This window comes from Triticum aestivum, chromosome 3A (genome assembly GCF_018294505.1).
Source record: "Triticum aestivum cultivar Chinese Spring chromosome 3A, IWGSC CS RefSeq v2.1, whole genome shotgun sequence".
NCBI classification, from domain to species: domain Eukaryota; kingdom Viridiplantae; phylum Streptophyta; class Magnoliopsida; order Poales; family Poaceae; genus Triticum; species Triticum aestivum.
In genome coordinates, this window is record NC_057800.1 from 719,477,747 (window position 1) to 719,496,338 (window position 18,592).

General features: G+C 42.1%; 1 protein-coding gene across 1 annotated transcript; it reads right to left on the reverse strand.

The window, feature by feature from the left end:
• Positions 1-15,708: 15,708 nt before the first annotated feature.
• LOC123063475 (protein LATERAL ROOT PRIMORDIUM 1) lies at positions 15,709-17,607 on the reverse strand. Its single transcript, XM_044487267.1, has 2 exons — positions 17,073-17,607; positions 15,709-16,970 (listed from the first exon to the last, which is right to left on the reverse strand). Exons 1-2 carry the CDS (start codon positions 17,413-17,415, stop codon positions 16,570-16,572), a joined length of 744 nt encoding a protein of 247 aa, XP_044343202.1. The 5' UTR covers positions 17,416-17,607; the 3' UTR covers positions 15,709-16,569.
• Positions 17,608-18,592: the final 985 nt, after the last annotated feature.

The window sequence follows — 18,592 nt, forward strand, 5'->3', positions numbered from 1 at the left end:
TGGATGAGGATCCATAATTTTTACTTAGCTTCTTAATTGCAATAAACACACAATTATGGCAAGCAAACAAGCAAACAAACCAAGTAAGACATAAAGGCAAACGGAAAAGAAGGCAAATAAAAAGGAAAATATTTTTGTATTTTTTCTGAAAACATTTTAGAAGTGGGGGAGAGGAAAACGAGAGGCAAATTGCAAATAATGTAAGTGCAAGATATGAGAGTTTATGATGGGTACTTGGTAGGCTCGATGTAGAACCTCCCCAGCAAAGGCACCAGAAATTCTTCCTGCTACTTCTTGAGCTTGCGTTGATTTTTCCCTTGAAGAGGAAAGGGTGATGCAGCAAAGTAGAGATAAGTATTTCCCTCAGTTAAGAACCAAGGTATCAAGCCAGTAGGAGGCACAAGCAAATCTACAATATATGCACCTTCACAAACTAACAAACACTTGCACACAACGCGAAAAAGGGGTTGTCAATCCCTTCACGATCACAAACAAGAGTGAGATCTAATAGAGATAGGTATAGAAGATAAATAAAAGAGCAAACTAAGCTAAATATAAATAAATTGCAGCAAAGTATTTTTGGGTTTTTTGGTTTATAGATCAGAAAATATATGATGGAAAATAGACCCAGGGGCCATAGGTTTCACTAGAGGCTTCTCTCTTGAAAGAAAACATATGGTGGGTAAACAAATTACTGTTGAGCAATTGATAGAAAAGTGCATACTTATGACGATATCTAAGGCAATGATCATGAATATAGGCATCACGTCTGTGACTAGTAGACCGAAATGATTCTGCATCTACTACTATTACTCCACACATCGACCGACTATTGCCTGCATCTAGAGTATTAATTTCAGAAAAAATAGAGCAGCGCTTTAAGTAAGATGACATGATGTAGAGGGATAAACTCAAGCAATATGACATAAACCCCATCTTTTTATCCTTGATGGCAACAATACAATATGTGCCTCGCTACCCCTTCTGTCACTGGGTGAGGACACCGCAAGATTGAACCCAAAACTAAGCACCTCCCCCATTGCAAGAAAAACCAATCTAGTTGGCCAAACCAAACCGATAGTTTGAAGAGAAATACAAAGATATATTAGTCATGCATAAAAGAGTTCAGATAAGACTCAAATAATATTCATAGATAATCTGATCATAAATCCACAATTCATCGAATCTCAACAAACACGTCGCAAAAGAATATTACATCGGACAGAACTCCAAGAACACCGAGTAGAACATTGTATTGAAGATCAAAGAGAGAGAAGAAGCCATCTAGCTACTAGCTATGGACCCTCAGGTCTGTGGTAAACTACTCATGCTTCATTGAAAGGGCAGCAAGGTTGATGTAGAGGCCCTCCGTAATCGAATCCCCCTCCGGCAGGGAGCCCGGAAAGGCCCCAAGATGTGATCTCACAGGAACAGTGGCTTGCCGCAGCGGAAAAGTATTTTGGTGGACGCCTGTGATTTGGGGGGAATATTTGAGAATATATAGTGGAAGAATTAGGGTTGGAGGACTCCCGAGGGGCCCACAAGCCAGGGGCGCCACCCTGGGGCACGCCCTAGAGGCTTTTTGCCTCCTCGGGACTCTTATGGCCCTCTCTCCAAGTCACGTGGGTGTCTTATGGTGCAATAAAAATCATCGTTAAATTTATTCCGTTTGGACTCCGTTTGATATTCCTTTTCTGTAAAAGTCAAAAACAAGGAAAACAACATAAACTGGCACTAGGCTCTAGGTTAATAGGTTACTCCCAAAAATAATATAAAATAGCATATTAGTGCATATAAAACATCCAAAACAGATAATACACTAGCATGGAACAATCAAAAATTATAGATACATTGGAGACGTATCGATTAGTATATGATCGTTTTCATTGTTTCCTTTATTTTGATTGAAACAAGAAAGTAAAGAACCAAACATCTTTATTATATAACTCTCAACTTGATTACATAGATGGCTAGATCATGAAACTAGCACTCGAAAATAGATCATACTAAACTTTTATTCAACTAAATCATGAAATAACTAAGGATCAGACTAAGAACGGTAAAGATAATAAAAGTGACGGTGATACGATACCGGGGCATCTCCCCCAAGCTTGCCCAAAGCCAAGGGGAGTGCCCATACCTATGTGCTTAGTTCCCCTTCTATGATGATGGTGGTGAAGTGGAATTCTTCTTCTCCAACTTGCATTTGAGGCTAAACTTTTCGTCCCTTAAATCATCGTTCTCTTGCTCGAGCTTTAATATCCTTGTGCATAATGTCGCATTGCTCTCATGCAGAAAAGGAGATGGGATAAATTGGATCTTAGATTTGTTTGCTCCATTCTGGAGACTTGACTTCTTGAATTCCACGTGCATGTCTCCAGGTTGAGGTGGTGAAACTTCATATTTATCTGAGGAGGCATCCTCCATCTCCTCCACATCAGTGTCTTCCTCCTCATCTGTGGCCTATAGGTAGGGATAGGTCTCCCCAAAGATATTTGGATCTGGAGTATGGTGGGAAACATAGCTCTCTCCATCTGAATCTTGTGACGACATATTTTCAGATCTGCCAAGAAAACAACACGAAACAAAAATAGAGGATTTCTTCGCGATACATTGGTAAAATCGTCTGGGGGTATATATAAAGAATTTTTATCTTGGGAAACAAGTATGCCATAGGAAAACGGAGTCAGGAAGGTGCCCGAGGGGCCCACTACCCACTAGGGCGCGTCTAGGGGGGTAGGTGCGCCCTGGTACCTAGTTGGCACCTGGGTTGCCTTCCCGGGTGTTTCTTTTTTTCTAATATTCCAAAACTGACAGAAAACATTTTTGTGGAATTTTTGGAGTCCGTTTACTTACTATATCACGTACCTCTTCCTTTGCAGGGTTCTGGAGTCTCCTGGAAGGTTTATTTTATGTGTTCCTCCGGTTCATGGTTTGTATAATGTTAGTTTCAACATTAATAGGCGTACCTGAAATATAGTGCTTAATTCTTTGTCCATTGACCACCTTCGGATTAGTGCCTTCGGCATTATTGATCTTAATAGCTCCAGAGCGGTAAACTTCTTCGATGATATATGGTCCTTCCCATTTGGAAAGAAGTTTTCTTGCAAAAACCCTAAAATGATAATTGTATAATATAACATGCTCACCTACTTTGAATTCCCGTCTTTGGATTCTCATCTTTTAACTTTCTCTTTAAACAATTTGGCATTTTCATAGGCTTGGGTCCTCCATTCATCTAAAGAGCTAATATCTAACAACCTATTTTCACTGGCAAGTTTAAAATCATAATTGACTTATTTAATTGCCCAATATGCTTTATGTTCTAAATCAAGAGGCAAATGACAAGCTTTTCCATAAACCATTTTGTATGGAGACATACCCATAGAATTCTTACAAGTTGTTCTAGGCCCAAAGTGCATCATCAAGTTTCTTAGACCAATTCTTTCAAGACCTATTGATAGTATTTTGTAATATTAATTTTATGTCACTATTTCTCAACTCAAATTGACCACTAGATTGAGGATGATAGGGTGGTGCAATTCTATGGTTGACATCATATTTAGCAAGCAATTTACGGAAAACACCATGAATAAAATGTGAACCACCATCAGTCATTAAATATCTAGGGACTCCAAACCTCTAGAAGATAATTTCTTTAAGCATTTAAAAGGAGGTGTTATGATCAGCACTACTAGTTGGAATAGCTTCTACCCACTTAGTGACATAATCAACAGCAACCATAATATGTGTATACCCCTTAGAGGAAGGAAACGGTCACATATAGTCAAAGCCCCAAAAATCAAATGCTTCAATAACAAGTGAATAATTCATAGGCATTTCCTGATGTTTACTAATATTGCCGATTCTTTGACATTCATCGCAAGATAAGACAAACTTACGAGCATCCTTGAAAAGAGTAGGCCAATAAAAACCAGATTGTAATACCTTGTGTGCAGTTCTATCTCCCGCATGATGTCCTCCATAGGCTTCGGAGTGACATTTCCGTAGGATTTGTTCCTGTTTATTCTCAGGTATACAATGTCTAATAATACCATCTACTCCTTACTTATAAATATGTGGGTCATCTCAAAAGTAATGTCTTAAGTCATAAAAGAACTTTTTTTCTTTTGTTGGTATGTGAAACTAGGTGGTATAAATTTAGCAACAATATAATTAGCATAGTCAGCATACCATGGAGTATTATGAGAAGAATTTATGACAGCTAGTTGTTCATCTGGAAAGCTATCACCAATAGGCAGTGGGTCATCAAGAATATTTTCTAACCTAGACAAGTTATCAACTATGGGGTTTTCAGCTCCCTTCCTATCAGTAATATGCAGGTCAAATTCTTGTAGTAAAAGACCCCACCTAATAAGTCTAGGTTTAGCATCTTTCTTTTCCATAAGGTATTTAATAGCAGCATGGTCGGTGTGAACAATTACTTTAGAATCAACAATGTAAGATCTAAATTTATCACAAGAAAACACAACTGCTATTTTTTCAGTAGTAGCATAATTTCTTTGGGCACTGTCTAGAGTTTAACTATCATAATGGATAACATTTAATTTCTTATCAACTCTTTGAACTAGAACAACACCAACAGCATAATCATTAGCATCACACAAAATTTCAAAAGGTAAGTTCCAATCAGGTGGTTGAACAATAGGTGCAGAAATTAAGGCTTTCTTAAGTGTTTCGAAGGCTTCTACACAATCATCATCAAAAACAAATGGAACATCCTTTTGCAAGAGATTAGTAAGAGGCCTAGAAATTTTAGAGAAGTATTTAACAAACCTTCTATTCAAACCAGCATGACCAAGGAAACTATGAATACCTTTAATGTCTTTAGGACATGGCATTTTCTCAATTGCATCAACTTTAGCTTTATCCAACTCAATACCTCACTTAGAAATTTTATGCCCCAAGACAATGCCTCCATTCACCATAAAGTGGCACTTCTCCCAATTCAAGACAAGATTGGTTTGTTCACATCTCTACAAAACTCGATCAATGTTGCTTAAGCAATCATCAAAAGAAGTTCCGTAAACGGAGAAATCATCCATGAAAACCTCAACAATATTTTCACAAAAGTCAGAGAATATAGCAGTCATACATCTTTGAAAGGTAGCAAGTGCATTACATAAACCAAAAGGCATACATATATAAGCATAAGTTCCAAAAGGACAAGTACAGGTGGTTTTCTCTTGATTAGGTTGCGATACATGTATTTGAGAGAAACCAGAATATCCGTCAACAAAGCAAAAGTGTGTGTGCTTTGACAATCTTTCTAACATTTGATCAATGAAAGGCAAAGGGTAATGATCTTTTATAGTGGCTTTTGTTTAATTTTCTAAAATCAATTACCATTCTATAGCCAATCACTATTCTTTGTGGAATGAGTTCATTTTATCATTAGGAACAACGGTAATACCTCCTTTCATAGGGACACAATGAACATGACTTACCTATCTACTATTAGCTATGGGATATATTATACCTGCTTCCAGAAGCTTTAGTATTTCACTTCTTACCACTTCTTTCATATTAGGACTCAATCATCGTCGATGATCAACTACGGGTTTAGCATCAGGTTCCTTATAAACCTTGTGCTGACAGAGAGTGGGACTAATGCCCTTAAGATCATCAAGAGTATATCCACTAGCAGCACGATGCTTCCTCGGAATTATTAATAATCTCTTTTCTTCATGTTCTGTAAGGTTAGCACTAACAATAACAGGATATATCTTCTTTTCATTAAGATAATCATATTTCAAAGTGTTAGGAAATTGCTTTAATTCAAACATAGGATCCCCTTTAGGTGGAGGAGGACCTCCTAGAGTTTCAACAGGCAAATTGTGTTTAAGGATAGGTTGTTGTTCAAAGAATATTGTATCTATTTCATTTCTTTCATGTGAGTGCATATCATTTTCATGGTCTAGCAAATAATGTTCTAGTGGATCAGTAGGAGGTACGGCAATAGAAGCAAGACCAATTATTTCATCCTTACTAGGTAATTCTTCATCATGAGGTTGTCTACGAAACTTGGAGAAATTAAACTCATGAGACACATCACCAAAATTGGCATTGGCCGTTTCTTTATGGCAATCTATCTTATCATTAACAGTGTTCAAGAAAGGTCTACCAAATATTATGAGACAGAAATCATCTTGTGGAGAACCAAGAACTAGAAAATCAATAGGATATTTTATTTTCCCACACAAGACTTCAACATATCTAACTATCCCAATTGGTGTGATGGTGTCCCTATTTGCAAGTTTAATAGTGACATCAATATCCTCTATTTCAGCAGGTGCTATATCATTCATAATTTCTTGATAGAAGGTAAAAGGAATAGCACTCACAGTAGCACCCAAATCACATAAACCATGATAGCAATGATCTCCAATTTAACTGAGACAATAGGCATGCCAACAACAGGCTTATTCTTATCTTTAGTATCGGGTTTGGCAATTCTAGCAACTTCATCACAAAAAATAAATAGCATGCCCATCAATATTATCGACCAAGAGATCTTTGACCATAGAAATACTATGTTCTTCTATAATTTGTTCAGAAGGTTTAGGTGCTCTAATATTACTTTTGTTAACTACAGTTGATACTTTAGCATGTTCCTTTATCCAAACAGGAAAAGGTGGTTTTTCAATATAAGCAGTAGGCACAACTAGATCAACATTGTAAATGATAGTTTCATCTTTAACTGTAATTGGCTCCTCAATCTTTTCTTTAATAAGGGGGTGGTATTTAAACCACTTCTCCTTAGGTAGATCAACATGAGAAGCAAAAGATTCACAAAAGGAGGCTACTATCTCAGACTCAAGTCCATATTTAGTAAACTTGTGAAAAGCATCTGTATTCATAAAAGATTTAACACAATCAAACTCAAGCTTAATACCTGACTCTTCACCTTCCTCGAGTTCCCAATCTTCATAGTTGTATTTAATTATTTCCAAAAGATCCCACCTGAATTCAATAGACTTCTTCATAACACAACCAGTACAAGAAGTATCGAGCATGGATTAATCATTATGAGAAAGTCGAGCATAAAAATTATGTATAATAATTTCTCTTGAGAGCTCATGATTGGGTCATGAATATGACAATGATTTAAGCCTCCCCCAAGCTAGAGCAATACTTTCTCCTTCATGAGGTCAAAAATTATATATATAATTCTGATCACAATGAACTAGATGCATATGATGAAACTTTTGGTGAAATTCCAAATTCAATTGATTCCAGTCCCAAGCTCCAATATCATCACATAGCCTATACCATGTCAATGCTTTTTCCTCCAGAGATAAAGGGAAAACCTTCTTTTTAACTTCATCTCCGGGTAAACCTGGAAGCTTAAACATCCACATATATCAAATGCATATCAGGATACTCCATTCCATCTCCTGCATAAGGATTAGCTATAAGTTTCGCTATCATACTCGAAGGAATTTCATAACCAATATTTCTAGTAGGTGCAGTAGGTTGAGGAGAAACTCTTTGTGCTTCTGGTCAAGGTGAAGATACCCCAAACAAACCCCTCAAAGGATTGATTTCCATAGTAACAAGTAACAGTAAATTTCAGCATGTAATATAAGTTTTTCCTTACCAATTTCCACTTACAAAGAGTGCTTCACTCCCCAGCAACGGCGCCAGAAAAGAGTCTTGATGACCCAAAAGTATAAGGGATCAATTGTAGTCCTTTCGATAAGTAAGAGTGTCGGACCCAACGAGGAGCAAAAGGAAATGACAAGCGGTTTTCAGCAAGGTAATTTTTGCAAGCACTGAAATTGTCGGTAACAGGTAGTTTGATAGCAAGATAATTTGTAACAAGTTCCAAGTAGCAATAGTAACAATAGGTGCAGCAAGGTAGCCCAATCCTTTTTGTAGCAAAAGATAGGCCAAAACAATCTCTTATAGTAAGCAAAGCGTTCTTGAGGACACACGTGAATTTCATCTAGTCACTTTCGCTACTTTGATAATTTGATATGTGGGTGGACTGGTGCTTGGGTGCTGTTCTTACTTGAACAAGCCTCCCACTTATGATTAATCCCTCTCGCAAGCATCCGCAACTACGAAATAAGAATTAAGATAATATCTAACCATAGCATTAAACATATGAATCCAAGTCAGCCCCTTACGAAATAGCGCATAAACTAGGGTTTAAGTTTATGTCACTTTAGCAACCCATCATCTAATAACTACTTCACAATGCATTAATGCTCAAGATCAGAGGAGTAATAAATATCATAATCGATCTGAACATATAATCTTCCACCAAATAAACCGGTTAGCATCAACTACAAGATGTAAACAACACTACTAGTCACCCACAGGTACCAATCTAAGGTTTTGATACAAAGATTGAACACAAGAGATGAACTAGGGTTTTGAGATGAGATGGTGATGTTGAAGATGTTGATGGAGATTAGTCATCCCACGATGAGAGGGTTGTTGGTGATGCCGATAGCTTCGATTCCCCCCTCCTGGAGGGAAGTATCCCTAGTGGAATCGCTCCGCCGGAGAGCAAAAGTGCTCCTGCCCAAGTTCCGCCTCGAGACGGCGGCGCTCCTTCCCCAAAATCCCCTCCTTATTTTTTCTAGGGTAAATGACATTATATACCAGAAGATGGTCGCCAAAAGTGGTCCATGGGGCCCACAACCCACCAGGGCGCCCCTAGGTGGCCTCCTCCAGTATCTCTTTTCTCCAGTATTTCTTATATATTCCAAAATAAATCTCCATACAATTTCAGCTTATTTGGAGATGTGCAGAATAGTTATCTATGATGTAGCTTTTTCAGGTCCAGAATTCCAGCTGTTGGTATTCTCCCTCTTTGTGTAAATCTTGCATATTATGAGAGAAAAGGCAGTAGAACTACTCAACAAAGTGTTATATTGCATAAAAACACTATAAATAATAATAGGAAAACATGATGCAAAATAGACGTATCAGGCAGCGTCCTCGGCAACTTTGGTGACCTTCTGGACTGATTTTAGGCGACGCATTTGTCCGTCATTAGGCATGTGCATATTCTGTGATGATTTTAAGTGTCATGGAAAATAATTTCAAAACTTCAGATTTTTTTAGAACTCGGTTGCCTATATTAAAATTCCCCAAAGCACCGAGCACCGCCGCCACCACCCGGCGTCCCCCTCCTTCACCTTGGCGCCTACTTCGGCCTCCGAGCTCCACGTGGATCGACAGCGGTGGCTGCATCAGGTACAACTTTCGTAGCCATGCTCCTCTGCTCTCTGGTCGTGGCAATCGGGCCACAGCAATGCCATGCTCAGGGAAATGTCCTCTGGTGCTGTCAATTTGGCTACATAATGGTCTCTGTAACGACAATTTGGTTAGCTATAGTGACCTCTCGTGGTGGCAATTTGGTTAGCTAGGCGAGCCTTCCAGTGGCCTTTTTAGGGTTTCCAAAACTTTTCCCGTTCTCCAAAAACTTTTAGGGTTTCTTCTGAAACACTTTTGGTTCTCTCTCCAAAACATTTTATATATTTCTCAAACTTTTTATCGACGAATTTCTCTCAAGCTCCTAAAACTTCTAGTACTTAGCAAATTGGCGAACCTTAAGTGTGTGAGCCCACACGTCTAGTAAAGTGCAAACATGACCCAAAACTATTTCAGTCAGTATTCAATAGAGGAACCATGGACATCCATGTTGATCCCTACACCCACACGAATTATTATCGTGTGAACTTTTTGTTCCCGCATACAATTCCATTTGCTTCATGATATACAAAAAACCAAAGACGAGACTTATCGGTATCCATTTGAAGCAACTCTTGATCACTATACCAAGTTATCCTCATTACCAGGTTTTTTCCCATTCATATTCCAGCATCCTCGTGATCATATCATGTTGTGTCTGGATAGATGATGGTGGATACGAAAACACGCACAGGGGCCAAATAATATATCTCCATCACCGGAGGAGGAAATCTCAATCTTGAGCTACCAAGTCTCTCGACATAATTTTTCGATGCACCTGAAAGTTGTCGTTATAATCACCCTATTACGGGTAACGGTTGACGAACCCCAAAGTACATCGTCTGACATGAAGGTGCTTTGAACTCTCATCGTCTAAGGAAGTGAGTATGCGTTAACATCTGCATGAAAGCACTAATAACATGTGACAATGTGTTGTCACAGCATTATCATTTGATTGGTTCTGTTCAACATCATTGCTCCAATGACAACGTGATCCCATTGTTATCGGCATCCTTATTACTTTAATGATGCCCTATGATCAGGAAAACAGGATCATCATGCAACACCTGAGCTAGTCTTAGAGGCTAGACAAGGAACCTAGTATAGTATTTATGTTTCCACACATGCTAAAGGGTTTTTCCTCCGAATCTCGTTTATATGCAGACGCAAGGACCATTACAATTATAACACAGAAAGCAAAGATTCATTACAAGCATGGAAATACATAATAATATTTATTATTGCCTCTAGGGCATATTTCCAACATATATAATATCAAAATTTACATAATCTGACATAAGCACGAGATATTTCATTTTCACATGTTAGTGTTATCTTTATCACACTTTTATCTATTGGACAATTACTATTGGTGAAACTATGCATCCTAGTCTAGTTCTTTGCATAAAAACACTTCCCAAAACTTTTATAAGTACTCTTATTTTTAGTTATTATTTATTGCCAAAATACAAAATACTTCCTACAACTTTATATATTAATATCGTGTACAAGTAGATCGGCTAGCAAGGTTCATACCCTTACTAGAGTTGATGGGGCACATGTGAACTTCTATTACTGTTGTGCAACTTATCATTGGTGTACGAGACATTATCTTCCCCAATTGATACTTGGTTTCTCATCGAGCGGAGACTTGCTTGTTGCGACAAACTGTTGCACTTGTGATCTCAACTACCTTGACTGGTCATACTACCAACAAGCATCACTTGGTGATGAATCTCTTGCTCTTGTGCTTCAAAAGATAAAATTCCACACTCAGACTCTCATAGGATGACCTTGATTGGAGAGGTTGGGTGTTTGAATGATTGGAGTGGTATCAAAGAGGTGAAGAGAGATCAAAGGTTTGACATGATGTTGGGGTAGAATGCCCTATGAACTCAACACAAGTTCTAAAAGTTGTCACCCAAAGCACATAGGAGCAAGAAGCTCTCCACCACATCCTAGATCCTCCTTTTATAGTATCGGCATACATATGAACTCAATGTGGTCTTGGATCCAAAATAAATATAATTAAGTCCTTAACTTGACCAGCACTTGTCCATGTTGATGTAGGGATCACCAACCATCTTCCTAGTTGCTTCTTCTTAGACATAACCAAAAGAAACTTGAATGTTCATTAGTCCTTGAGCTATGATGTCACTGATCACCAAAATCCACCTAGGGTATGAAGATGCACTTTCATTTAGCCTTAACCAATGGAATGAAAGACTACAATGAGCATGATACACCATATAGTTTTTTTTTCCTTTTTGCTTCTCCAAACGATACAATGTCCCTGGTTTATAGATTGATGATGGTCATCTTCTTCCCGAGATGGCCGGTCAGAGGCTTGGTGATCGGATCTCGAGATCCATCATCTTGTCCCGACTGCGAGTAGGGGAGACATGGTTGCCGGTGAAAACCGAGCCGACGGCAGGCGATGGCGGCATTCTCGTCGTTACCTTGATGAAGGCATCATCGTGTAACTATTGTCGACCCACTCGTGCTGCTCCGGGGGAAACCCTAGGATCTGCTGTTCCAGATCGGACGATGGCAGCATTGCGGTGTCGTTTCTCTGTTGGGAGCATCGTTTGCGGAGCAGCGCTGGATGTCAGAGGCAGGAGGTGGAGCGGCTTCGTCTTGCACGGAGCTTCGGTGGTGATGTCAAGTCATGCCTGACCGACAGGTGCTACGCTTTGTCATGCCTGGTCGGCAGGTGCTACGCACGACAGATCTTCCAAGGACTTCAAGCTGTGTCGGCTGGTGATACCTGGTAGCATTGCGCTGAGGTGTATCAGTGGTGACCGCGACGTGCTCAGCTGTTTGCGCGCAGGGAGGAGGTGCCGTTTGGCGCTGTGATGGCGTCGACAATAGCTAGACCGAGCAAGGTTGATGCAGCAGTACAGTTCTGAAGATGGAGCGGTGGCAGTTGGCGGTGGCGGCATCTGAGTGCACGCCGGACCGGTGAGACCCATGCCCGGCAGGCGTCCTGGATGGGTTCTCAGGTCTTAGATGTTAGATTTGGCTGCGATGTCTGTTTGGTATTAGGCCCAGGCTATCTGCGCCCCTTCATCAGCTGAATAGAGGTGCTTAGACGGCGGCTTTAGTCTTACTGTTGTATTACTTTGTAAGGTCTTGTGAGAATAATTAATAAAGTGGCCATATGCATCGCCCAGATGCAGAGGCCGGGGGTCATCCTCCTTTTCTAAAAAAAAAAGATTGATGATGGTCATCCGTTCGCTGGCAAAGGAGACAATAGGCATGGCCTAACACGACACCCCTCATTTAAGCAAGGGAAAATTATATCTCATTGTAATGATCATCAGGGCAGCTTTTTGTCTCTGCCGTTCGCACCAGACAGGGCCGGGCTATTCGCAGCAAGCAGCAAAGCCACGGCACGAACAACAAGAGCAGCACAAGGGGGGCAAAAGAAGAGAAGACAGAGCGTGGATTTGTACCAGGATTATTCGGCTGGTTCCTTAAAAAACCAGGCACTCGGCCTGACCGGACTGCCCATCATTTCAGGAGGCATATGGTGGAGCTTTAACCAACACAACAGTTACGGCACCGCGCGAGTGGCCTCCGGAATCATTGCTAGATCATGTCACAAACACACTACCTGTACCCAGAATCGCATGAATTCAGGGAGTGATTGCGCTTTACTTTATGCATCAGCATAATCAACCCAACTGGGTACTCCAAGCATCAGAATGTTCGGATTAAAATGTACATCTAGTGCATCTCAAGTAGGAGTGCTATTTACCAAGCAGTGCGTTCGGTGCGTTCGAAAGCAACGCCGGCATATTCCAATCCAGACAAGGGGCTCATTTTGAGCCCAAACACGTACGTCTGTCAGGAAAGCATACAGCATTGAAGAATGTGGAAATGGCAAAGATACTACCAACTAGAGAGGAATATATGCCATAAAAATGACATGCCCATGATCTTATATAGAAAGATCCATGCAAATATAAGGTGCCAATAAGTTCCCAGAAGTAGCAAAATTTGGCTATATAAACGGTTTGGGACTACAGACATCAGCGTCGCAGAATGTTTGGGACTACAGATATCAGCATCACAAAATGTTTGGGACTACAGACATCAGCGTCGCAAAATGTATAAAACGTAAATATACCTGTGTTGGACGCAAACCCAACCATCAGTGTCCCTAGCAACAAAATAAAGAGCAAATGTGACATGCCCAGATCCACATGTCTGTACCTTGCCTGACAGATGAAAAAGCTTCTGGTGCCATCCAAAATATGCATGTTCTTCAATAATGAAAACTATGATGCAAAGCAATCACCCAACAAAATGCACCCCATGCCTCACAAGTTCTAACCGACATTAATGATACCATAAAGTAGAAACTTTGGGAGCAATATTAACTACTCAATGATCCAGCAAACATTACAACAAAATTTTACAAAATAGCTCAGAAGCTCAATGATCACACTATATATTAATTGTCAGAAAGGCTAGGCAAAGTAAGAAAAAAAATTCATTCCAGTGACTGGACAGCAGTAATACCAAACATGAATATGATATCCACAAGACATAGCACACATATCACAAAAAACTTCAGAAAATAGAATAGTCAGCTGTCTACAATATACAAGTACTAGGTCTGTTACCTACAATCAGGAACTACCAATACCAAGTTAGCATACATAATTATTCGTCAAGATACAATTTTACATTGAACAAACATCGATCACTCGTGTCATACAAACATGTACCAGCTCAAGGGAAATTTATAAGAGATGTGGTTAATAACTTGAAGAAAACAAACCATAGCTTAGTATACTAACACAGAAGTGATACCAGTATATCTGCATTCCACATCAGATATCTCATGCAAAATTGAATCAATGAACTTCAAAAGGGAACAAAGAACAGTAGATATGTACTGTCAAACACCATGATTATGAATAGAAAAAATGACAGTGTGAATGTTCATACACACACAAAAGAAATACCACTTACGAACAAAACCCTACTTGAGTTGAACAGAAATTTAACAACAAATTAGCAGATTTACAATATAATAGGTCGCACCCAAGTTATAAACAAACATAGCATAAAAGCTATAGGCAATCGAAATCCTAATCACACCCAGGCTTCCCTAGTGCATGGCTTACATAGCGAAAATACGGAAATTAGCAATCCGAATATTTTAATCAGTGAGTACAAAAGTTGCTTCAACTGATAAATCCTTTTCATCTATCAGTAATCATTGAACAATCATTCGTTTCTTAGCAACTCATAATCACAATACCGAGTTGATGCCCTAAAATTTAACAGGACAAATAATAGGTTTTCAGGCACAATGACTGGGGATTAACAAATGTCACCACATGACAGTTGGGCTATTCAATTGGATCACCATCGTCACAAGAAGACAAGCAGCACATGGCCACATTACTAGGTCCGTTGAAATTATTGTCCAAAGAAAAGGGACGTGACAGAAGTTAGCAGCAATGATAAAAAAAAACATGTGATGAATGTGCTTTCACAGATAAATAAATATAAAATTTATTGTGCCAATTATATGCCTGAACAGTCTGTCAGTGTTGAGCCAATTTGCAAGGTGCCACACGTCTCTGATCGCAGCACAATTATATGCCCAGGTGTGCCATGACAAAAATTCTGGAGTTAAGTGAAACGAACAAACTGGAGACTAACTAGCATCACCTCATCTAGAATGAGTAGTTAAATGGAAATGGCAACATCACGAAGAAAAGAAGGAAACCTTGTTCAACAGTAGCAGCAGCAGGTGTTCAATTAGTCAAGGAGCAGCACGATTCAAGGAGAGTCAAGGCCTATGAAGCCCCAAAAGTCTACCATCTACAAGCTGATGAAATAAAGAGGATAGCTGAACAGTAACCGTGCTCCCCAAAGGATGGCAACAGTTGACATGGCGACATGGACGGACGCCATGATCGGGCACATGAGATAATAGCAGCTTTGATGATGAAAAGATAGCCCAGCGACTAACACCAATCCCAATCTTTTTTAAATGTTCATTCATCATGGCTCATGAGCCATGACGATACGACCCAATACCCATCTGCATGATGCCCCTGGGTAACTTGCAACAGCAGCTTAAGCAAGCAGGCTATAGTGTAGCCGACCAAGATTTTCACCCAACAAGCAAAGGAGAAAGAAGGCTGCAATCCCAGGCAGTGAACCGTGTCAAATCAGGCATGCATGGGTCTGCTTTTCACACGCCTTCTTTCCTTTCCTTTCACATCTTGTCAATCCGGCACGGGGAATCAATATGGGGGCTAGCACAAAAAACCATGGCTGGTAGGATAGGAGGATGGAGCACAGCACAGGAAGCAACCATGATCCTGCCTCCTCTCCTCCTCATGCATCTCCTCTAGCCTCTACTACAACATGCTTCCCAACATGCATGCCAATTACCAAAAGCTGAAGATGCTAACATAGTTTAACATGTACAGTAGTAGTATGAGTGTGAGATAAGATGGTGTATAATAAGCACAAGAATTCCCTCATCACATGCATTACACATTGGCCTCTCTAGGACACAAGTCCCAATGCAATTAGAAGATGCTACATCTACAAAGCACAAAGCCAATGCCAAGAATGCCTCCCGTTCTTTCAATCCTACCTACCCGTAGAAAAAGATGGGGAAAACAAACAGGGAAAAGTGTGCTCCGATGAGTGAGTGAGATAAACAAGATAGGCATGGCAAGCATTGGATGCCAAATCGGCCACGCAAAGGAGTGAAAGCCAAGCAAGTGAGCGTTGCAAGAGTCAAACTTTTCTGCTCAACCTATCATGATAATCTATCTATCTATCAGCAGGAGAGAAGCCTGAACAGTGCACGCCTCTGGATCCCAGCCTGCTCGAAATGGCACCCACGGCCTACATGGTTTGCACCCCTGACCACATCCCCATATATGGAAAGGCAGGCATTGGGAACATAAGCAAGGCATGAGACAAGAAGAAACCAATTGGACAAAACCAGCAGGCAATAACCTGATCAATTCATTGTGCAAAGTACTACTGTTGATTTGATCTTCATTATCTTGTTTAACATTCCTAATTGACAATTATTCTTCTCTAAGAGTACATTAGTACTGCTAGAAAATTAAGCAACTGGTGCTACTAGGAGGACTGGGCTGGACTAGACTAGGAACGATTAACACTTGATGTCATACAGCATGAACAAATTAATGGCGAACACCATGCATTGCATTCCACCCCGGCCATGAGAGGGTTGACAGGTTTGTACTTACTAGCAATGAAGAGAAGAAAGGAAAGAATGGTACTGTAGTAATGATCTACTATGTGACCTTACTCTTCTAGCAGCTCGGCTCAGTTCATGGTGTTACCATAGCTGGACCCGCCGCCAAGTATGTGCTGCTGGCCTCCTCCCCCTCCGCCTGCTCCTCCGGCGCCACCGCCGCCGTACATGTCGGAGGGCGCCATCGAGGAGGACCCCCCACCTCCCCTCGCGGCATTGCCGCCGCCGCCCCCGAGGTGGAGCTCGGACATGTTGGGCACGGCGCCGCCGGTGCTCGAGTCCATGTCATTGCTGGCGCGGCCGTCGTCGACGCCCTGGTCGTAGAGGAAGCCCTTGAAGACGTGGCCGTTGATGGTCACCGTGGCCTGGTACGCGTACTCGTCCTCGCCGTCGTCGACGGACGTCACGCGCACGCACCTGAACACCGCCGGCGCGCGCACCTGCCGCGGGAGGTACCCCCTGAACGACGCGTCTGCAGCACACACACATAGCAGATGCTGAGCAAACTGTCTCGAATTACGCACGCGTGAAGAGGATACGTTGCCGTGGTGGGCGGCGTGGTTACAATACAAACCTTGATGGCTGGAGGTGGTGTCGTAGCTGCGCGGCGTGGTGGCGTTGGAGGTGGAGGTGTGCGAGGTGGTGGCCTGCTGGGAGGAGAGGAGGCGAGGCTTCTTCGATCCGGCGGCGGTGGAGGCGTTGGCGGGGGACGAGGCGGAGCCGCCGAGGTGCTGGCGCTCGCGGCGGCGGGCGGCGGGGACCCAGGTGCTCTTGACGTGCGTGGAGCAGTCGAAGCCGCGGCTCTTGCAGCAGGTGCGGCACCGGCTGTGGGTGCAGTCCTTCTTGGCCTGGTTGCCGCAGTCCTGGCAGGTGGTGGTGCCCGACCCGGAGGACCCGTCGCCGCCGGCGTCGAGCATCTGGACGGGCTTCTTAAAGTAGAAGGGGCCCGGGCTAGGGTTAGGGTTGCCGCCACCGCCGCCCGCCGCCGACGGCGAGTGCTGCTGCTGATGGTGCTGCGCGGACTGCCAGAACTGGATGCCGCCGCTGGCGGCGGCCGCCTTGGCTGCCTCGGGGTCGAGCACGCAGGGGCCCGATGACTTCCCGATTAAGATAGGACTGCATCAGGGGTCAGCTTTGAGCCCTTATCTTTTTGCATTGGTGATGGATGAGGTCACAAGGGGTATACAAGGAGATATCCCATGGTGTATGCTCTTTGCGGATGATGTGGTGCTAGTTGACGATAGTCGGACGGGGGTAAATAGGAAGTTAGAGTTATGGAGACAAACCTTGGAATCGAAAGGGTTTAGGCTTAGTAGAACTAAAACCGAGTACATGATGTGTGGTTTCAGTACTACTAGCTGTGAGGAGGAGGAGGTTAGCCTTGATGGCCAGGTGGTACCTCGGAAGGACACCTTTCGGTATTTGGGGTCAATGTTGCAGGAGGATGGGGGTATTGATGAAGATGTGAACCATCGAATCAAAGCCGGATGGATGAAGTGGCGCCAAGCTTCTGGCATTCTCTGTGACAAGAGAGTGCCACAAAAGCTAAAAGGCAAGTTCTACAGGACGGCGGTTCGACCCGCAATGTTGTATGGCGCGGAGTGTTGGCCGACTAAAAGGCGACATGTTCAACAGTTAGGTGTGGCGGAGATGCGTATGTTGAGATGGATGTGTGGCCACACGAGGAAGGATCGAGTCCGGAATGATGATATACGAGATAGAGTTGGGGTAGCACCAATTGAGGAGAAGCTTGTCCAACATCGTTTGAGATGGTTTGGGCATATTCAGCGCAGGCCTCCAGAAGCTCCAGTGCATAGCGGACGGCTAAAGCGTGCGGAGAATGTCAAGAGAGGGCGGGGTCGACCGATTTTGACATGGGAGGAGTCCGTTAAGAGAGACCTGAAGGATTGGAGTATCGACAAAGAGCTAGCTATGGACAGGGGTGCGTGGAAGCTTGCTATCCATGTGCCAGAGCCATGAGTTGGTTGCGAGATCTTATGGGTTTCACCTCTAGCCTACCCCAACTTGTTTGGGACTAAAGGCTTTGTTGTTGTTGTTGTAAATCGCCGCCGAGAACTCGCCCATGTATTAGTA

Coding starts and splice junctions, on each gene's coding strand:
- LOC123063475 (XM_044487267.1), bottom strand. CDS start 17,415: ATGCTCGACGCCGGCGGCGACGGGTCCTCCGGGTCGGGCACCACCACC. Junction 16,971..17,072: donor CACCACCTCCAGCCATCAAG/GTTTGTATTGTA, acceptor TGTGTGCTGCAG/ACGCGTCGTTCAGGGGGTAC.